Source organism: Cololabis saira, chromosome 12 (assembly GCF_033807715.1).
Source record: "Cololabis saira isolate AMF1-May2022 chromosome 12, fColSai1.1, whole genome shotgun sequence".
In the NCBI taxonomy this organism is placed as follows: Eukaryota; Metazoa; Chordata; class Actinopteri; order Beloniformes; family Belonidae; genus Cololabis; species Cololabis saira.
Genome location: NC_084598.1, coordinates 10158830 through 10181813, shown reverse-complemented (window position 1 = coordinate 10181813; position 22984 = coordinate 10158830). Strand labels below are relative to the sequence as shown.

General features: G+C 41.2%; 1 protein-coding gene across 1 annotated transcript; it reads left to right on the top strand.

The window, feature by feature from the left end:
• Window positions 1-1953: 1953 nt before the first annotated feature.
• Window positions 1954-22984, top strand: bltp3a (bridge-like lipid transfer protein family member 3A). The gene is made up of 21 exons (XM_061735434.1): window positions 1954-2134; window positions 4498-4660; window positions 5882-5920; window positions 6165-6256; window positions 7099-7288; window positions 7612-7752; window positions 9286-9456; window positions 9767-9947; window positions 10130-10216; window positions 11203-11373; window positions 12411-12562; window positions 13777-13918; window positions 14600-14793; window positions 14874-16078; window positions 16892-17064; window positions 17151-17290; window positions 17597-17747; window positions 18121-18380; window positions 19015-19123; window positions 19208-19299; window positions 20477-22984. The coding sequence occupies exons 1-21, from the start codon at window positions 2091-2093 to the stop codon at window positions 20591-20593; spliced, it is 4014 nt and encodes a 1337-aa protein (XP_061591418.1). The 5' UTR covers window positions 1954-2090; the 3' UTR covers window positions 20594-22984.

Below are 22984 nucleotides of genomic sequence, written 5' to 3'. Positions count from 1 at the left end.
AATGAAAATAAAAGTAGTGCAGTACAGGGGAAAAAAAAAGAAAAACAGTGCAAAAAAAGCAGGTAGGATGTCAGGAGCTTTTAAATTTTCCTGAAAATCAGATAACCAATTTTATGAATATGATTTACCCAATCAAATATAACTGTAATCTCACTCGTGTCTTTTGCAATATATTTGTTCATTCAAAGACACTGCAAGCCTCTTCTTCCACAAGTATACACAAAAGTTACAAATTGTTTCCAACTTAGAGGCAACAAATGATTGCTTTATTAAAATCTCATGACTGTCAAGCAACCTGGATGTCGTTATATTCAGAAGCATAAAAAGACAAGACAGAAACAAATCAACGCTCCTCAAAAGTAGATTCTGTTTGTATTAGGTGCCTACAAAAGTAATAAACTGTAAATTTTACTATTTAACACAGCATCATGCATTATTAATCAATTCATTTACAATGTGTTTTAATAAAAATGTGAAAAAAAGAGTATATGTGAAGATACTTGTTTTTGTGCATAACATTGTTTAATAACAGGACAATGTGCATAGACAGTATTTCTGCTGTTTGAGTAAGAAGAGTGCAGTGGAAGAAGAACATCTTTATGATCATCCTCATTGTTTCCTGAGAAACCACAAAACCTCTTTGAATGGCAGCAGATGTAACCACCGATAGCCTTGCAGTCACCACTATACTATACTATACTATACTATACTATACTATACTATACTATACTATACTATACTATACTATACTATACTATACTATACTATACTATACTATACTCAGTACTCGAATTGTAAAAAAAATCAGGGGGGATGGTGGATTTTATCATATGGGGACAGATAATTTGTGCTGAATACAAATAATATAATATATTACAAATAATAGCACTAACCAAAACACCTGCAGAAATACTGCAGGAATTACATAGCAGCAGTTAAATGCAGCCTTCTGTAAGCTTTAAATATCCACTCGGCTTACATCAAATACATCAAAACACAACAATAAAAAACAGTTTTGTGAACTTAACTTATCAATAGGCCTCTGTCCTTCACAGGATAAGTAAAATGGATCACTGCAAAAACTCAAAATCTTAACAAGAATATTTTTTCTTATTTCTAGTTAAAATGTCTCATTTTAGTATAAAAATCTCATTACGCTTAAAACAAAACTCATCACTGGAAAAAACAACAACTTTCACCTGTTTCAAGTAGATTTTCACTTAAAATGAGTAGAAAAATCTGCCAGTGGAACAAGATTTTTTTGCTTAAATGAGAAGATAAATCTTGTTTCACTGGCAGATTTTTCTACTTATTTCAAGTGAAAACTTACTTGAAATAGGTGAAATTGTCAAATAAGTTATTTTTCTGGTGTTATTTTTCTGCTGATGACTCTAAATGTTGAAATAGCAGTAAAACCACATTCATTGATGAAATGACATAAGGGATGGAAAGGGATGGCAGTTTTACAGGGGGGATGATTTGGACCGTTTTTATTTCAGGGGGGGACGCCATCCCCCCTCATACCCCCTCAACTCGAGTACTGACTATACTATACTATACTATACTATACTATACTATACTATACTATACTATACTATACTATACTATACTATACTATACTATACTATACTATACTATACTATACTATACCAGACAGCTCCTCTTCCACAAAAGACGTATGTGCTCTTTCTGTTAGAGTTCTCATAAATTACCACTTTATTCTCGTAATATTATGACTTTATTCTCGTAATTTTACGACTTTTTTGTCCTAGTTTGGCCCTAATACTCCGTCGTAATAAACAGACTACTCTTATGTGTAATAACTGATGCAGGGCCTCAGTTACCTCATTCGTCCAGCAGGGGGCAGCATGGCGTCGTCGTGCCGTCCCCCTGGTCGTGCTGGTGCTCGTGCTCGTGCTCGTGCCCGTGCTCGTGCCCGTGCTCGTACAGAGGGCTTTGCTGCTGCAGCTCCAGCCTTAACAGCTGCTAACAAGATGCACACGGCGACTGATATGTGCCGTTTACACACACCTGGGAGATACTTCATATTATTGTGACTGTAAAGTCCGCGGACTCGGACGGCAGCAGAGATGGCGGGGATCATTAAAAAGCAGATCCTGAAGCATTTGTCCAGGTAAGTGTTTGGTTTGTGTTAGCCACTTAGCCCATCTGGGAGATGATGATTTCAAACACAACACAGCAAACGTCAGCCGGCTGAGTCTCGTCATCTTTCTGTGTGATTTTCACGCTGGTTACAGTTTGGTCCGCCGACAGCAGGAATCAACACCGGGACCGTGAACGCAGCACAGCTCAGCCTGCCCGACAACAGCACTTTACCACTGAAACCTGCACATTTACATTTATATCATGCCTTTATTGGCTGTATCTGTACCCCACACACACACACACACCACATCGTTTATTCTGTCTCTCTTTCCTTCGTACCCCCCTTTCTTGTTGAGTTCAGGCCCTAAATATGAGGGATGTTCACTGGTAATGTGACACAAGCTTATGTTTGAATAGCATCCCTGTACTCATTTGTTGACTGATCAGTGATTTCAGATTTCGTTTTAAACTGGAAATATATCGTATTTTTATCCACCTACAACGATGATGACACTCCACGTATGAAGGAAATAATTTTCTAGACAGCTGAAACAGCCAGAGAATAGCTTGGTGGTATTTCTCTCTCTGTTTACAGCTGTTTTATCACATATGAAGATGACCTTGCCATTAGACTAATCTGAATGAATTAGGCAATGACACTGTTTGGTGTCACACTATTATTGCAATCATTGTAAGTTCTCCTGCAGGCTGAAAGGACAACAATCTTCAGCATTCAGGAGCAGATTTGTGTCTGCATGTGAGATAATTTTACAGTTTTTGTATGTAAAGCTGCTTTTCAGTCGACACACAGTTTGCTGTTTTATCATGAGTTGTAACCTAATTTCCCAAGTCTAACTTGTTTTGAGGGTTTTTGCCATATAACAAGAGTTGGAGAACAATGATGAAATGTTGTTTTTCATACTGCAGCTATTTGGGATAAAGTTGATCATGATCTTGGGGAACATATTTCTGCTCATCTTCTTTCTTTTGGACCGCTGTCCTCCTCTGTAGCCAGTACGGTTTCTGCAGTACAAACAACTAAGTGAATCAGAAGGTGGACAAGGACACTGGTGTTGTTGACCACAGCCTGATAGACAATGATGGTCTAAGAATCCCTAAAATGATGTTTCATCCTTCACTTAACGGCACATGTTATTGATCACTTATTTGTTTATTAAGTATTGTTGATATGAAGTTTGGTGTAAACACACAGGTCACTGATTTGGTCTAAAATAGACAAAATTCAATATGAAATCTTCAACTTTTTGAGACTCTCATTAAAATCAGTAAATTGTAAGACCTTTTTTGGTTGTTAATTGTTTAAGAACAGTTTTAATTGAGAAAACAAACAGGTTTGTGCAGTAACGTCTTTATGACTGAAGTATTGAATAACATTTAAAACCATGCTAACTGTGGCAACTAGCTTCTCTAGAGTTTACAAGAATAAAGTTAGTGTAAATATTGCATATATCTGGTCATTAATAGTCATCTATCAAATTCAAAACAGTTGTTGAAATTCAGAATAATGATGTCAGTACTTGTGAACAATTTGGTCTTTATTCATTAATGACTTATGCAATGTGTTAAGGTGTTTATTTCAGGAAAAGCATCAGAGTAGGGTTTGTAAACACCAGCTGAGCTGTTATCTTGTTCCTCAGCAGAAAAGGGAACCTTTACCTTTGACTTCCATGTCAGGTTTTTCAGGAGTAGTGTCACAACGGAGCTGACAATTTACTCTTCGTTGTGTAATTTCGTGGTACAGTTTAAATCATTCAATCGTCTAAACTGCCGACTACACTATGTCAATCAGTTCGATCCACTGCATTTTCACTGGTGTCTCTTGTCTGCAAGGTCACAGAGATTTTTCATGGTGGGGTTCAGTTGTGTGTTGTTGCAACCAAAATACGTAACAAATCAGTTAGCTGTGTTTGCTGTCATAGTCATGTATTGTGGCCTGTCTTCCTCTGTCAGCATCTTTGAAGATTCCACCTCTTTTAAGAGGTAAGACGAGGCTTCACGCGGTGACTCATTCAGTTGCGCTGCCTCAAACACATCTGGGCTTCATTATTCTGTTTGCAGTATTTTTGTTCTCCAAATTAGCGACATATTTTAGTGTTAGTCATCTAAAACTCGCACGAACTTCCTCGGTTTTCTCTCAGTAGTCCAGCCTATTTCCACACTCCAAACACATGCATTAGTTAATATATTATACATATTTGACTGATGATAGCTGTGATAGATTCCAGCACCCCCATAACCCTGAATAGGATGAAGTGGGTATAAAGATGGATGGATAGATGGAAGAACCTTCTTTAGATTTAGGCTGTACAAATTAATCTTCATGTATTATTATTGTTATTAATTTATTTCTCTATTTCTTTTCCCCTTCAGGTTCACCAAGAATCTGTCCCCTGACAAGATCAACCTGAGTACACTGAAGGGGGAAGGGCAGTTGTCCAATCTGGAGCTAGATGAAGAGGTTCTTCAGAACATGCTGGATCTGCCTACCTGGCTGGCTGTCACTCGGGTTTACTGCAACAAGGCTGCCATCAGGGTATGTCCTTAATGAGTCGTCTAACCTGATTACCAAGCTTGTTTACCTGGGCGCCTCCTTCCCCTGTCTACAAAAGCAATCAGTGCACTGAGTTGTTACACATTATCCACATAGTTTGTTTTTTTCACTTGTGCTATAGTTGATTTTCAACGTGAACTAAAGTATTCTGTTTGTAAGAGGCACAGGACTTGCTTTTGAGGGCATACAAGTGTAGAGGAAATCAACAGTGGCAGTATCACAACGATAAGCACTGCTGGAGGCTCTGCTCCGAATGTTATGATTCTTCAGACCGCTGATAAAGGACAGGCCGACCGTGATTCAGAGGGACACAAAAGGCCAGGGGCTAGTGTGATCCTCTGATACGCTGGCCGATGTGCACTCAACTGTCAGCCGGGCTGGTTTGTATTCTCAAACAATCCCTATAAAACCCCCTCTGACCAACCACTTTCTTTTAGAATTCACTTAAAATCTGGCCTGACAGTAAAAGCATAGATTTTCCACTCTATCAGTAAGTGTTTTGCATGCTGTAAATAATCTCATTTATAGTATGCAAGGTGATAGTCGACAAATGAAAATGTTAGTGTTCTCAGTAATAACCTTGAAAATGTTAATTCATCCAGACTCTGCTGTATATCTTTTTGAAACCTTCATGTTAACAGTGGTTTGTGATTAATAGCCTCACTACTACCTTTCTTTCCTTGACGTCCCTCCACACATGTTGTAATTATCATGGAACTAAGGTGCTATTTTTGAATCACTACTTCTCATGCAGAAACTTAAATATTTTGTTCTGAAATTCAGTTTAATTTTTGCAGTTGCAAATGTAAACATTTATGGTGTTGCATTTCTGCTTCTGAGATCCCCAAAATGTTGTTACTGAACCAATTGATCTAACTTCTGATTATTTTTCAACCTTTACTGCGCTGAATCCTAAATCCTTATGAAATGTTAAAATGTGCTTGGTCATGGTGAAGTTTTACAAAGTGGCTGCTGACTAATGTGTCCTGGCTGTCCATCCTCCCGGCCGTGCCATCAGTGGATACGGTGCTGTCAGGTTCAAGCCCTGCAAAAAGGCTTTTAGATGATGTATTTTCTTCGATTACCTTCCCCGGGTAGATGTGTCGTGTAGCGCGAGCTTGGTGCTCGCTGCGTGTGATGAATAGCGGCGACTGCTGCGGCAAGTGTTTGACAGTGACAGTGGTGACTCTGCTGTCTTTTCAGATACAATGGACAAAGTTGAAAACAAGCCCCATCTGCCTGGTAAGGATGATGTCACAGTGGCGCTTTTGCAGAGTTTCGTCACATTTCGGCGACACTGCGTTTTCCTTGTCTTGGTAGTGATAATAATAATCTGAATCCAGCTGTAAGCTGTTCCAATATTTCATTGTTTATTTTCCTGCTTCTTTTCTTTGTGTTCATATCTTTGGTGAATGTTTCTTCCTTAGTCACAGTTGCTACATTGTATGTATAGCGTTGCCTGAATGACCCTTTTTTTTTTGTGTAGTTTCTGGATAAAGTGGAGGTTGAGATGAGGACGTGTGAGGAGCCCCGCCCGCCCAACGGCCCCTCTCCCATCGCTATAACGGCAGGCCAGAGGTTAGTCATCAGAAATAGGGCTGGGGATCGATTCAAATGTCAACAATCGATTTGATTCCGATTCTTAAGATTCAGAATCGATTATCAAGATTTGATTCGATCCGATTAGATTCCGATATTGATTTGGGTTAGTGTTATTAAAACTGTTTTTTGAGCTGTTGCATGAATTATATGACTGTAGTTATGCAAAATATTACTACTAGTATTATATTGAGATTAAACAGCAAGTATTGCAGCTAATGATGCTGTAAGGACCAATCAGCTCCCAGAATGCTGATAGAACTGATTTCAGAAACATCATGTGGGTCAGAATTACCAAACAGATCCAGGGAGGAAACAGAGACGGATGAAATCGGTTTTATTTTTTCCCACATTCCGTTTTTATTTCTTCCATTTTTTCTATTTTGGTTTTTAATTTTTGAGCATTTGGTTTTTAGCATTTTTTTCAAATGTAACCCCAAGACAGTATATAAAGTAATGAAATATAGACAATTTATGCAATTATAACCTAACACTTTAATGTTTTCATACCTTTAAACATATTTAAAGGCAAAAACATGGCACCAGTTATTCTCGTGTCCAACAAAACATTCCTTTTTTGGGGATAAACAAAAAAATAACCAAAAGTTGTAATGTAATGATGAAAAAAAAATACATAAAAAAAAAAATAATCGATCTTTAGACATATGAATCGATTTTTAGGAATTAATATGAGAATCGGTTTAGAATTGGGAAATCGATTTTTTCAACACAGGCCTAATCAGAAACCTTGCGTTGAGACAAAATATGAGATCTTGAATACTGTGCCTCTTCTCATGCCCTTTTTTTCTAAATGTACACAGCGAATACGGCTTTGCTGAGAAAGTGGTGGAGGGCATGTCTGTGAGGATCAACTCCATTACCATCAAGGTGCAGGCTCGTGCCTTCCACGCCTCCTTCGAGCTGTGGCAGCTGCAGGGCAACAGCCTCAACCCCAAGTGGGAGCGCAGTGACCTTCGCTACACCCGCGTCACCGATCCCAAGAGAGGAGAGGTACGTCGCCCTGCAGCATACCTTTATACTCCCTCTCTGAGCGCTGAGCTCCACCGCCTAATAGCCATGTAACGGCAAAGTGATGACAGCGTTCTACCACGGACGCCAACATGTGCTTATTAAACCTGCAGTAAATCATTTAATCGAGTCAGATGCTTTCATTAAACGCAGAGGCTATTTTCAGATGAACTACCTTTCACAGTGAGAGTGTGGAATCAGTTTATAAGAAGAAGTGTCTCTTGTTTCCACTCTCTCCCTCTTGATATGACGCTCGTCTTGTCATGTTATCCATCATAGTCTGACATGGTTATTGTTTAAATCAGGTTCTGACCTTCAAAGAAATTAACTGGCAGAGTTTACGGATTGAGGCAGATGCCATTGAGAGCGATGACCAGGACCTGAGCAGCACCCCGTTACGTCTCATCACCAACCAGGGGCGCATTCGCATCGCTCTGAAACGCAGGGTAAGGCTACGTTTGTACCGTTCGCAAGCTTGTGTGTCACATAGCTTAAAGATCATGAGTATTTAGTGTATGTGCAGGGCTCAGAGGTTTTGACACGGCCATTTTAGCACTTTTCTTGTTTCATTTCATCGTGTCAGATTTGCTGGCGCGCTGGGCATCACTGACATGCTGCATGACCCAGTTTCTGCAGGCTTTAGCTGTCCAACAGATGCCCTCAGGTGTGACTCAGGAATACTTGGGTATATAGAAGAGTTCAGGCTCTGCCTGGGTCACAGGGGTGTAGAAGAAGCCAAAAACAACAACTCTGGTTGATATTTAGTATGAGGTGAATTAGTGTTTAGTTTTCTCCAAAATATGTTGTAAATTACAGTTAAACCCCGTGGTCTCGCTTTACTTTGTTTCAAAATTCTTGTGGTTGATTTACATGCAGCTTTGCAACCTAAGCCATGTTCAGTGTATAAACAAAGGGTTTCTTCTGATAATCCATCCCATAAAGCCACACTTATTCAGTCTTTTTCTAAATGGACTGTCGTATACTTAAGCATATGATATTATTCTGTATAATTCCCCTTCAGGTGTTAATAAAGTAGAAATTAAGTTGTAATCTGCTCCTGGGCTGAACACTGCAAAAACTCAAAATCTTAACAAGAATATTTGTCTTATTTTTAGTTAAAATGTCTCATTTTTAGTCAAAAAAAAATCTCATTACACTTAAAACTCATCACTGGAAAAAACAACAATTTTCACCTATTTCAAATAGATTTTCACTTAAAATAAGTAGAAAAATCTGCCAGTGGAACAATATTTTTTTGCTTGTAATGAGAAGATACGGTAAATCGTGTCCCACTGGCAGATTTTTCTACTTATTTAAAGTGAAAATTTACTTGAAACAGGGGAAAACTGTCAAATAACAAGTTATTTTTCTGGTAATGACTCTTGTTTTAAGTGTAATGAGATTTTTTGACTAAAAATGAAACATTTTAACTAGAAATAAGACAAATATTCCTGGTAAGATTTTGAGTTTTTGCAGTGAACTTTTCGGGCAACTTTCTTGAGCGAATTTTCAGTTGTGAATAATCTTTCTCAGTAAAATGCCTTCTTCACCTTTTTCTTCCCTGAGATTGTTGATTATGTTTTTCCTCTTTGGCTTTGTGTTAAGTGCCAAAGAGGAAATGCTTAGGACCAATAAAGATCCGACAGCTCTACTTTTATAGCCGTGGTCACACTTGCTGGTGATCAATGAGCTGGTTACCTTTGATCAGCTGCACCCAGCTGGTCCTCACATCTGCTGGAGGCAGTAAGGACGTACCTGCTTGTTTTACAATCTGCTTCTGCGTTTTGTCTTAGTTTTTGCCAGTTACATAAAGACATATCTGGTCTGTAGTTTGAGGTTATATTTCCCTTGAGATCTAGTAAAAACCAAGTGATGGAGTGATTTGTAAAACTGCAGAAGTGACAGCACTTTCTCTTTCACACGATCGGATGCTGAACGTGGTTTTCCCCAAGTCCCTCAGACTGCGTTGTTCTGTGCAGATAAAGGACTGTAACGTGCTGGCATCCAAGCTGCTCTTCATCCTGGACGACCTGCTGTGGGTTCTGACAGACTCTCAGCTCAAAGCTATCATTCACTACGCCAAATCTCTCAGCGAAGCCATGGAGAAGTCCACCCAGCAGAGGAAGAGCATGACCGCCGAATCCTTGCAGGTCTGTCCCTCAACATACTCCCAGTCATTTATTTTATTGCAGTAGCTGGCTGTCAAATCTTGGCAATGTTTACTCGTAATTAATTGATATATTGATTTAATAAAGTTAATTTTGTCAATGGCTTTACAATTTAATTTGCAGCAAATTAAAATTTAATTAATATATTACTGGGGCACCATATGTAGACAGTGCAGCTTAAGCTTGTTTTTGTTGTTCTATTTTATTTATTTTGCCAGATAACTATATGTATTTTTCCTTGATTCTTTCAGATAATCTAATCATTTTATTTTTTCTTCTTCCGTGGGTTTAGACCGCTCCTCCCTCCCCTGGCATCCACAGCCTATGGACAGAACCCCCACCCTCGTCCACGGGCAACCCCACCAATATAAGTCAATATTTTGATGTCTTTGATGTCAAGGAGTCTTCCTACCACACCTTCATATCGCGCTTGGACTTGCACATATGCAATGACAGTTCGTCAGTGGATGAAGGTTAGATGGAAATAAATCACCACATAACTGATTAATGGCTTGTTCTTTGAGTTTCACTGCCCTGGTTATTTATTTAAAGATGTGTTCTCAAAGTAATCCCTGAAACCTCGCAAATTGTTCAGCATTTGAAGGATAATTACTGTGGAACTGGTTTGAACCGGCTCTCGTGTGATGTCGCACAGACGAGCCTCTCCCATCGGGCTTGCAGGGTGCCATGCAGCTGACCTTCAGGAAGCTGGGCTTTGACTTCTATCCCGTCCACAGACCTGGTGAGTATGATGGGTGTGATTTAACTGCAGATTACACTGAGGCCGAGCACTGCTCCCACCGTAACCACAACGTTACTTCAACACTAGCTGTTTGAAAGGCCTCTACTCAAGCAGCCTAATGCCGTCATGCTCTCAGGAATCCCTCAAGTATTGAACAGCAGAGTCGCCCCGTGAGCCAATTAAGGTCAAATAGACTAAGCTCCATGGTGTTTAAACATAATTTATGGTTAGGTTTTCTGCCTCATTTACTCTTATGTTTCATTAAGATGTGAACTCAGCACACAAAAGGATTCATCATTATGCTCTTCTGTTCAAGTCTGCGTGATGCATTATAGAATAATGGCGTATCATTTAGGAATTTGCTTGTAGATTTTTATTCCATTTACTGCCATAGTCATTTATTTAATAATTAGTCACTTTAGCCTCGTGAGCAGTGTGGCTCTGAGGATGATGGTATTTTGTCCACTACTGTAATCCACACTGTAGTTGTAGCTGCAACTATCAGATAGAAATCCTCTGATCCCCTGAGGACGAATCTCTCCAGCTTCCCACGTCTGGACTTTCCCACTACGGTCACCACAGAGTTTATATTTACAGCTTTTTCAGCTGAATGGTTTAACAAGTGAGAGGTGAATCAATCAAAGTTTTGATTTTGATTTTTGATTCAGTGCTTGGGGTTAGCACTTAATACGGGCTAATCCTACTAATGTGTCCCTAGCTGCAGATGCTCTTGACATAAGTCAGTAATCAGAATGATTAACGATACGGCTTACGAACAAAAGAGAGGTTTGTATTCAGTCTTTTTAGCCCCTCAATGTTATCTCTAGATTGAGACATTTGGGGAGTTGTTATTGGGAATTACTGTGTAGTTTTTTTTTCCCAGCTCATAAGGTGTAAGGCAATAAGGCAAGCCAGGACTAATGGTTTTACAAAAAAGTGTTGAGAATGATTGTCTAAAACATTTCATTTTTGCTGTTCTTGCCCAGCTGACGGTTGTCGACACTGGGAACGCCACAGTGGAGCCATGGAGTCTCATGCTCAGTGGGCGGGGAAGCTGCTGCAGGAGTACCAGAAAAGAGCAGAGGCTTGTGGGTTCCCGGGGCCTCCCGGTGAGGCGGCTCAACCAGCCGGTGACGCCCCCGCAAAGACGCTCCCAGGTATAACTATAGGATGAGTGGAAGGATTTTTCCTGTTCTACTTGGAGACAAATGTATGACTGCTGTGTAAAAATGCATTAATGTCAACAGTAACTGCATAAAATCAATGAGTCACCTTTTTTGAACCCTTAAACATTTTCACATCATCATAATCTGAATTTAACAACTACTGACCTCACTTTATCAGATCCACATCTATCTAATGTGCCCATTTGGTGGAAAAGGGCTAATAGATTAGCCCTTTTCCACCAAATGGGTTCCAGTGCCGGTGCTGGTTCACAACTCATTCAACTTGCGAAGCAGCTGAGAACCGGTTTGTTTTTTCATAGCTCGGGTGCTTAGGGGAGTCTCGTCAGTTACGTTGCTGCGTTTGCATTGCCGCGAAAGTTGAAGCAACAACAACGTATCTGCTCTAATACGGACCTGATCCGCGTAGCACCTCCGTGGACCATATCATTAAAAGACAGGTTGTCTCCTCCACAAACCACTGCTGCTTTGCTGCATCCAGATTAATTTGTGGCTTATTTGAAAATGTTGCAGTCTTGTTATTGCCGTTGGTCTTAACAATTCTGCTCCCTCCGCTTACGTAAGCGGTTCTTTCCTCTGGCCCAGCAAAGAGTTGGTGCTACCTTTGAACCGTTTTTTCTGGCCCGGAGCCAGTTCTTTGTCAGTGGAAACAGAAAGCCCGGTGCCAAACTCACTGGCCCAGAACCAGAACCAGCCCTGGAACCGGTTTGGTGGAAAAGAGGTGTATGAGAACTTCTTCACATGTCATTGTTTTTGACAGAGTTGGAACAAGGATGGTTGCGTAGCTGTATATGCACATGACAAAGAAGTGAGATCCACAACAAAAAACCATTATAGACCGTTATAGAGCAGACTTGAGATACGACACCAGTTTCCGCACATATGGTCCCACCAGCAGTGACATTTCTAAAAGCAGCACACATAATCCATCTCCACAAACGTGCAGTGTTTTTCCTCGTGAGTGCTATTTTAGCTTTTTAACCGTTTCCTCTCCTGCTTACATGCTTCAGATGGGCAGTCCAGCCCCAAGTCCAGCAGCTCTCAGAAAGAGCCGGCGACCAGCAGGAGCTCGGCGGCAGCGGCGGCATCTTTAGGGTCGTCGCTGAAGAGGCTACGGTCCAGCTGCGTGGTGATCAGGATGGATGACGTGGACATTCATCAGGCAAGCTTTTATCATGCACTGATTTCTTTTCTGCTCCTCAGCTCGAGCAGTCAGACGTCAGCTCTGACAAGGCTCGGGCTCCCTTTAGTCTGAATATTTTAGCAGTGGAGAAATAAAATGCTCAGGACTATTTCTGTGTACTTGTAAAACCTAGGAGTCTCCAGTGACATAACAGCAGCATGCAGCACAGAAAACATTTAATATACAGGTGTAGTGACCAGCTTTCTAGACTGATGGCAAAACTGAGGGCATGAGTAGTCATTTACAAGTTTTATGTGAGCTTTGACTAAAAATGACAGTTTAAATCATGCAATCCATTACTTTCACTGTTGGCTAGCCAGCTGTTGCATGCTCATTATGCAAAAAAGAGCCATCTGGGGGAATTACGAAAGAAAAAAAACCCCAGTATTGTTCAAACCAGCCACCAGTTTTGCTGAATCAGATGGATGTGGCCATGTGGGAATTATGGCCATCAAATAATCTTTCTGGTAAACTTGTCAACGTAAGATAAATACTTGTGATATAATGAGAGTTTTAACGACCAATAGCATTTAGATTATTCCCAGTACATAGTGATAAATGTATCACTAGTATGTGAATAAAATACCTCGGTAGAGGAGTTTTCAGTGGTAAGAGAAGTCCTGTAATGTCTCACTTCTTACTTTTGATCACTTCAGTTCTCTTCAGTTCTCCCTCGCCGATGCTTTCAAGTACTGCCTGGTTCTGCTTTTTCACCTGGGACTATCAACAGTTGTCCTCACAAAAGAACACCATATTTCCAAGGTTATTTTTGGAATAAGACACTTTTAGTTCCCCATTCAACAGAAAAGGAGACGCTCGAGGGAAACTTTGTTAGCACCTGGCCTCCACCTTCACTTTCTAACAGGAAGTCATTAGGCGCTTGCATACTGGAAGTCTGACGGGTTTCCGTAAAAGTGGGCCACCAGTTTTACTCCATCGGGCTTTACACACTGGCCCAAGCGAAAGAGAAAGATCCAGCAAACGTGTGTCCTTACAAGAAACTGGCAACGGGAAGAAATGCCAGGATGTTAGCCCCAAGTGATTTTCGGACTCGGGTGTTTCGGTTCTGTTTTCTACTTTTATTCCGTAATTAGGTCACTTTTGGCAGCGTGTCCTCCCTAAAGCCCATAAGAGAACTATTGACTACCATTTTAATGACGTATAATTGACCGTCTGAATCTTCCCACGTTCAGGTGTCCACGAGAGGCCGACAGAACAAGAAGACCAATTCTTTACTATCCTGCAACCGGAAGGCTCTGGGCTTGCCTGACAACATCCCAGCAGTCCATCTGCAGTTCACCGAGTACTACTTTCCCGACAATACTAATTTACCAGGTACTTTTCTTCTTTTCTTCCACTTCAGAATGGATTTCAAAGTTTAGACTTTCATTTAGAACAGTGGTCCTCAACCTTTTTTCAGTGATGTACCTCCTGTGAAATATTTTTTCAGCCAAGTACCCCCTAACCAGCGCAAAGCACTTTTGGTTGTAAAAAAAAGACCTAAAACAGAGCACTGTGCCATCAGTAACTGATTTATTAAACATAAAAATATTGCTGCTATGCTTCAACCAGACTCCATCGTTGGTCCAAGTGATTGACAGGTGAAGCCAGGTGATTGACAGGTTAGGTGGAACCATCCTGGTGTGGGGGATACTCTGCGGTTTTAGGATAATAAGTTGAATAGCCTACTCCTGAAGATAACATTCATTTTATGAATTTAGACTTATATTTTCCTCAATTATTTATGAAATATTTATTTTTAAAGGATATTTGCATGGATGCTACTTTTTAAATATATGTATATTTTAAAATCTCACGTACCCCCATTTGAGAACCACTGATTTAGAGCAATGACATGTTTAATACAGCGTTTTAATTTACATTGCTGTATCTTTTACAACCAAGGCCTAATTTACTATGAATTGAATTATATTTAATCATATCTGAGTGTACTCAACCATTTGAGAGTGGACTGTGTTGTCAGCAGAAGTGAAATGTAAGAGTTTCCCCCCCCAGTTCCCACGTCCAACCTGTACGGGCAGCTGAACGGCCTCCAGGTGTGCGTGGACCCGGCCAGCCTGCTGTGGATCAATCTCTTTTCCCGGGGGCTCCTGCACACCCTGGACCAAGTCAAAGCTTTCTACCACTTGCAAGACAGCAATAAGGTTGAGGAACACGTGGACATTCGTGTTGACGGAGCTCAGCTGAAGGTGAACACAAAGCTGCTTTTCTGTTTGTTTTCTTTTATGGAAAAGTCTCAGGCTGTAAATGTGTTGTTTCCTTTTCACAGATGATTATTCCTCTGGATTCATCTATACTGGACCATCCCGAACGCCCACGATCCCTGTCTGTTCACGTACCCCAAATGGTGGTCAGCAACACGCGCCACTGCCCCCACGGCTCCAGGTCGGACCTCGGCAGCACCTGTGAGAGGTTTTCCAGCTGCCGTTTCTTCCGGCCGGCGGGCCTTTGCCCTTACCCCCGAGACACCAGTGCCTTCCAGCCCATTCCTGCCGCCTTCCTTCAACACTCCCGAGACACCGAGCCCCAGCCTCTGGACAGAAAGCGGCCGCGCTCTCAGGACGTCTGGTGTCTGGGGCTCACCCGAGTCACGCTAGGTTTCGATGGAGCGCGGCGATTCCCCAAAGGCAAAACTCAACCTTTTGTGGAGCCCTTTACCACGTCTTTGTGGATGTGTCAGCCATCGTCATCGTCCCCCACCTCTAGTCCCAACGGAACCCACAAACTTTCTCCGGAGGAGCCTCCGGAGGACGAGGCTTCCCTCGCTTCAGTCCACCTCCTGGCACACACTATCACGCCACTCAAGGTGTGGCTCAATCACTACCAATACGTGGCTCTCCTGAGGATGAAGGACGCCATGGCTCAGTTGGGGACAGAGTTGGGCCAGGATTTACAAGGTATTAAACAGGCTCTGGGCCAGAAGACAAAAGCAGCTACGGTCTGTCTCGCTCTTCTCGTGGACTCGGTGGAACTGGGTCTCCTTTTGCCGCCGGTCAGCTCGGCGCCTGAGGAAGAGGTCGCCCACACTCCAGAAACAGACAGTCCCAGCATGACGGACTCTGACATCTCCCCCACTCATCACTCTGTCGTTGTCCTGGAGGACAACGGCTTAGCAAACGGCGTCTCCTCCGGCGCCACGGCCTTCGGTCAGGAGGAGCAGGATGGATCGGTGGAGGAGGCGTACGAGGCTGTGGAGGAGGGGCTGGAAGGCAGCGGAGCGAGGACGCAGGAGGACACCCTCGTTCCTCCGCATCCCCTCTCACCAGAACCCTCCCCGGTCATCTCCAGGGAACTGTCCACCTCCAGCCTGGAGGCAGAGCTATCGAGCGCCATCAACGTCACCAAGGATGTGACCAAAGATGCCATCAGTGCCTCCCTGGACCTGACCAAAGGAGCTTTCTCCATGACTAAAGATGCCTTCAGCCTGCTCAGCCGGGGCTCGGGCATGAGCAAGCTGTTCAGCGGACCGGCCAGGTGAGTTCCCTTCGCCCGGGTTCAGATGGTGCCTGGGTAGTTGGTAGGCCTGTGTTGAAAAGATCGATTCTCCGATTTTAAATCGATTCTCATATTAATTCCTAAAAATCGATTCATATGTCTAAAGATTGATTTAAAAAAAATAAAAAATAAAAAAATATTTTTTATTTATTTTTTTTCATCATTTCATTACAACTTTTGGTACTTTTTTGTTTATGCCCAAAAAAGGAATATTTTGTTGGACACGAGAATAACTGGTGCCATGTTTTTGCCTTTAAATATGTTTAAAGGTATGAAAACATTAAAGTTTTCAGTTATAATTGCATAAATTGTCTATATTTCTTTGCTTTATATACCGTCTTGGGGTTACATTTGCATAAATGTTAAAAACCAAATTCTCATAAATGGGGAAAAAATAAAAGCGATTTCTTTCGTCCTCTGTTTCCTCCCTGGATCTGTTTGATAATTCTGACCCACACGATGTTTCTGAAAGCAGCTCTATCAGCATTCTGGGAGCTGATTGGTCCTTACAGCATCATTAGCTGCAATACTTGCTGTTTAATCTCAATATAATACTAGTATTAATATTTTGCATAACTACAGTCATATAATTCATGCAACAGCTCAAAAAAAAGTTTTATTAACAGTAACCCGAATCAATATCGGATCCAATCGAATCAAATCGTGATAATCGATTCTGAATCTTAAGAATCGGAATCGAATCGATTCTTGATATTTGAATCGATCCCCAGCCCTAGTGAGTGGAGGCCGTGATGACTGATGACTGATGACTGCGTGTGTTTGTGCTCAAAGGGATCAGCTTCAGCGCTCAGAAGAGTCCTCCTCGTCCTTACGCCACCAGTCTATGAAGCACTCGCCTTCTCAGCAATCCTTCGACAGCGCTATCTTGGATGGCAGTCTGCCTGATGAAAATCTCTCCATTGACAGCGATTTCAGCGACAATTTTGTCGTCCTTGGGGACTCAGGTGATTACAAGCCACCATGTTTCCAAAGCAGCAACCCCTAAGTAACTCTGGTAGCCTTCAGCTGAAGTTTGCTGTCCTGTTTCCAGAATCTGGACGGGAGTTTATTCGTGCCAACAACACACCTGGGGGCAGTCGAGGCAGTCCGGCTCCGGGGACGGAGGGGGGCTCGTCAGCCGACCTCAGCAGCTCCCTCTCCCAGAGCATCGAGGACGTGTCTCAGGACTTGGTAGGACCCCTTGGCCGTATATATCAAATTTTGTGATTTTTATGACAGTAATTTAATAATAATAATAATAATAATAATAAGCTTTATTTGTATAGCACCTTTCCAAACACAGTTACAAGGTGCTTTTACAAAGCAGAATTAAAAGGCAGAATCCAATAAAATGACAAAAATATAAAAACATAAGAGCATAGAAATACAATAAAACATTAGAAAATAGTAACATTGGATATTATAAAATACATTTTTAGATGTTAAGTAAAAGCACAGTAATTTAAGTTCAGACATTAACTGTGACTTGTTGTGCAGTCGTCGGTGTTGTTACTGGTCCTGAGTGGAGCTGCTTGTACCCTGGAGGTGCAAGGGGACGACCAAGTTGTAGCTGTTGAAGCACAGAACGTGACTCCTGTGCAGATGGGCAACATCAAGCAGTCAGACCTCCTGGCTGGTCTGGTACAAGGTAAACCTGGATTATAGGTCTAATCTAATAATAACAATAGTCAAGTAACCAAAGCTACGATTGTTATTCACGCTCTTTATCTACAGATCAGTTGCTACATATTTTTTGTCAGCAGGGTGTTTTTTCATTCAGGAAACGACTATAATTCAGTTTTGTTTGTACTCTGGGTAGGATTAAGGAATAAAAAGACAATGAATTCAGGCCTTTGTTCTTCTCCGGCATCTTTGGACTTTCAAAAGGCAAAATTATCTCGTGGTCATTGCAGTGAAGTGTAATCAGCTTGTACATCCTATTATGCACTGAACACTGTTTTAAAACGTAACCAAATGTAACTGGATTTGACAAGTGAGCAGGATCTGTTGTGATTCTGCAGGCGAGCCCCTCCAGAGGTATGACATGCAGGGCAGCAGGGGCTCTCCGTCGCTGTGCATGCGAGCAGAAATGGGCCCGTCTGCAGCCCGGCGCTCTCCTCTGGCCGAGTCGCTGGGCTTCCTGGATGTGAGAGTGCAGGACTGCCAGGCAGAACTGTTGGCCTCAACACTGGCCAACATCGGCCCGTTCCTGGAGGATGAATTCAGCGCTGATGGTCAGCCCATCAGGTTACAAGTGAGCAACGTCAACATCACCTTGAAGGTGGGTCAAAAGTCCTTATAGGTTCCACTCTTTAAATTAGTTAATTATAATATATGAATACAAAATACATTTCATATTAAAGAAACAATCTGGAATCTGCTTTTCAATGCGACTTTTTTGGATTGAATATTAATGACACAAATGTCCTTAGCCATAATACGGCCCAAACACAAAAAAGATTACTTCAATCAAAATAGATATTTTCAACCAAAATAACTTAGCTTCAATCAAAGAAAACATGAACATGATCTTTTTTAAATATGATATATGAAGGTTTTTTGATTGGAAATATTTTGTCTGTTTGAAGCAACCTTTTTTTTGATTGAATAATAAAGACACAAATGTCCTGGGAGCCAAACACAAAAAAATATATATATATATTTTCAATCAAGAAAAAATCCACTTCAATCAAAAATAACCTTTTCAACCAAAGAAAAGGAGCGTTCAAATATTTTTTGCATTCAAAGACTTATTTGGTGAAAATGCTTTTTTAATTGAAGTGCAGGCTTTTATTATTGACATATTTTTTTGGACTATAGCAACATTTTTTTGATTGGATAATAAAGACACAAATCTACTTAACCCTCACTGAGTTTCCAGTGTTGACAGGAGCGTTTGTTTCTTCTTCTTGTAGGATGACGGCCCCAGGATCTACCCCACAGCCCCGCAGCCGGTCCCTGCCAGATTCATCGTAGACCAGCTCGTCCTTGAGCGAAGTGACGATGGCATCATGAGGGTCAAAGGTAGGCACAACAATGCTGTGTGTTGACTGTTGGCACATCCGAATGCAAAGAGCTTTTAAATCCCAGTGTCCTCTCCGATTGCAGCTGTAGGTACAGAGCCCAAACCCGCAGCAGATGTTCCCGTGGCTGCTGCAGACAACGCAACCCGCTCAGACTCTGTCCAACAGCAGACTGAGGTAAGGAGCACCAAAGAATCTGTAGCCAGACTATATACTAGATAAGAGAAATAGTTAAAATATATCACATATTTGAGCTATTTTTTTAAAAATCCTCAAAGACTACCTCATATTTTGAAACACAAAGCCTGTCATTACTTAATGCCCACGGTGCATTTTTCATCGATGATGATACTAAACTGTCATGATCAATAGCAGCTGTTTCAGTAATGTTCAAACCCCCATCGGCCTGCAGCGGTTGTAGTTTCTAAATGAAAGAAGAAAAAGCAAGCACGTCGACATGAATTTCCTAGATAAGAAAATGCTACCTCTGAAACACTGGCAGCTGTGTTCACATCGTGCATTCCCTCCTCCTTTCGACATGTTTGTTAACCGAAGCCCGTTGGACAGAGAGCCCTCTATGTGGCTGGTTGGAATAGGGGTGAATAAATTAATGTTGTGCTTGTTACCATGCCCCGCTTCACTTTTAATTACCGCACAATGACAAAAGAGCTCTGCTTTCCTGAAGGCTGAACATATATTCAAGATAACGCAGCGGGATTATCGTCACTATAACTTCATTCGTCTTGTTCATACCTCTCTCCTCAACCACTGGCCGAGTCTGTTTCCCAGAAAATCCTTCAGTTGTGTTTGCTAAACTTTATAACCCTTGGAGCCACGTAAACTTCAGAAAGCAGTAAAAGTTAAAACATAACGTGTATCAGTTCAATAATAATTGTTTAAACGATGATTGGATTGATGGAAATTAAGATGTAACACTAAAACACAAATTTACGGTTTAATGTTGACATGTTGCCAGTTATGAAGCTGTATTTGGTTCTGCATTATTGTACTGCTGCTGCGCTCAAAGGTTGTACTCTATGTTTTAAGTATAGTTAAACTTAACCTTGTTTTTCAGTTTCTTCACATTTTACAGATTCAGTAACTGGCTTTTCCCAGTTTGTGTCAAATATAGCTGTAACACTGGTGCTCTAGCACTTCTCAGTTCTGACCGTCACAGCGCACTGGCATGTCTGTGTGACCCTCGGTGCGCTGGGAGGGTTCAAAAAGCAAAGATGCTCAAACCATGCCGACTTTTGTAGCAGTATCGTAATTACACCCATCTGTCGCGGGCGGATTTGGGCCCAGACAGTGTGCTTCAGCTGCCGCTAACAATCCATTAATCCTGCCGTTGCAGAGACGAGCCCTGGAGTCCCAGCTGGGCGACACGCAGGCCGCCCTCACCCGGGCCATCGACGAGAGAGAGCGCCTCCTCCTGGAGGTCAGGAAGTACAACCCCACGTTTACTCTTTGAGCCTCTGCGTAACTGACCTCTGACCCTGGCGCTGCTGAGCAAGTATGATCCAGGCCGAGCTCTGGGAACCGGCACCGTTCTTAAAAACGCATAGCTGGACAACTGACATGTGAAAATAGAAGGGTGGAAGTGATGCAAAGACTTGATTTGGATTCATTTTTCTCACATTAGTGGGGTTAAAGAAGATCCCCTGCATCTATGACTAAAAAGGGGAATGTAGAGTTAACTTCTAGGTACACTACGGTAATTGTACTGTTTCTTCTTTTCCTTAATCCAGCAGTCAAGATATTCATTAATCCTATGACAAATTCCAGTTAGTGTCTCAGCCAAATGTGTGTGGATTGTAAATTCAGTGTGTGGTTTCAGTGTGCAACACGGCATGTAAGATGATTTAATTCATTTGTGTTCTGAAAATGTTTAGTCAAACACATGTCAAAAGTACTTTTTCTCATGCACAGACACTGCCAGAGAGCTGCTAGCCCGTCTTCTTCGACAAAGCATGCGTAGTGAACAGTTAGTATTGATCACAATAACTTGACACTCAGAGCTACTTATTAATGAAGCTTAATTTAGTTTGGTACGTCTTTTTTTTTATTGTTCTGAGTTGTTGTCACTTGTTAAAACTGTGTTTTGATAGGTAGAGAAAAGTGCACTTTTTTTTCCTTTCTTTTTTTAAAAAGAAAGCAGACCTGCACTGCTTTCATCTCAGTTTTCATGCCGAATGATTTATCAGCAGGGTCAAAATTGTTATGCACTTATCAAAAACGCAGCTTGAGTCATTCCCAAGTGTTAAATTATTCCAAGAGTTGTGAAATACTAATCACGTTTCTTTTATACTGCGAAACAATGTGCTCTTTCCGCTGTGCAGAGAATTGTGCAAGGAATTTTAATCATCTGGTTTCAACACATTTGCGATTTGACCATTTTCAAGAGATAACATTATGGATCGGCTAATAATGTGTTCTTCAGCTTGCCAGGAGACCTGTGTCATTTTATGATTTTGTTTTTTTTAATGGTCAAAACAGCTTAAATTGTTAGTTAATTCTGTTGTTTTATTTCTCTATTTATTGACATTTTATGCTGTTCTTAGATCTGATTTACTACAGTGTTTGGAAGCCATATCAATCAAAGAGATATTTAAGAAACAATACAGCCATGGTACTGATAACATCTAATATGCTCACCAAACTTATTATGAAAACAGATTTTTTGATTGTTTTTAATTGCAGGTTGTTAAGGCCAAAGTTTTTTCCCCTACATAAATCAAACAAAAATGATTTTTGTATTAAAAAAACGAACAAAAACATTATTACAGTGTATTTATGTTATGGAAAAACACAACTGTGTCTAACATCTACAGTTTTTGTGTTGATGAATCAGGGTTTCAAAGCTAATTTACAGGGATTTTCAGATCTTTCACTTCCTTTAATTTGGCTCTGAGGGAAGCTGGAGACCTCTGGTGGCAGAAACCTGCTACAACAGTTTAATTTAAGTTTCTTTTTAACAGTGGTTGCCTTGTACGATATGAATGACAAATGTACATTCTTCAAGAGGAATGTTGTGTATTTAAGGAATGGAAGAACACCTTGGGTTGTTCATGAACATGATCAAGTGTGGCAACACTACATTTCTTTCTAAATGTGGAATTTATCTCTTGATATGACTACAGATTTGTCATTTATTAATATTCTCCCTTGAACTGCATGCAAACTCAAAAAAATCACAACTCATTGTAAAGCAGAGATACTGCCAGTTACCTCAGTATCACTTATACACTTGATCCTTTTACTAGCTTTTAGTATTATGTTTTTGCATGGCCTTAATAGACAAAGATGTGCTGGTATAAAGGTAAACGTGCCACACTGGATACCACATGTAGCTCTGAAGTTTTTTCTCTCCTCTGTCAGGTGTTAAGTAGCAGCTCTGTTCCTCAGGCAAACTGGTGCTTCGAGTTAAATGTCCTCATAACCTGTTCCACTAGACTTCCTTTGCACTTTGGAGCAGGCCGGGGGTTTATAACGCAACTGTCACCCACTGTGCCACGTGGCCTGGGGAGATGGGACAGAGTAAAGAGAAGACTGCAAGGTGTTGTGTTTTTCCTGTAAAATATATGCATGGACTGAGGTCGTGTGTCGTTTATGCCTCGTGGATTCTTGCAGTGGTGAAGTCAGTTCACTGCAAATGGCATTTGTTCGACTGTACATCACGTCAGCCGAATGCAGAGGAGTCATTGTGGAAACATTTCAAGAGGGTAAAACAGTGGACAGTATTTCCTTTTTTGTCAGTTGTGTAAAACTTACATTGGATTTTGTATGGCATTCATCACTTCATTGAGACTAATATAAACTGGTTCTGTGAACCACAACTAAAGTGTAAAAATAAATAAATTGC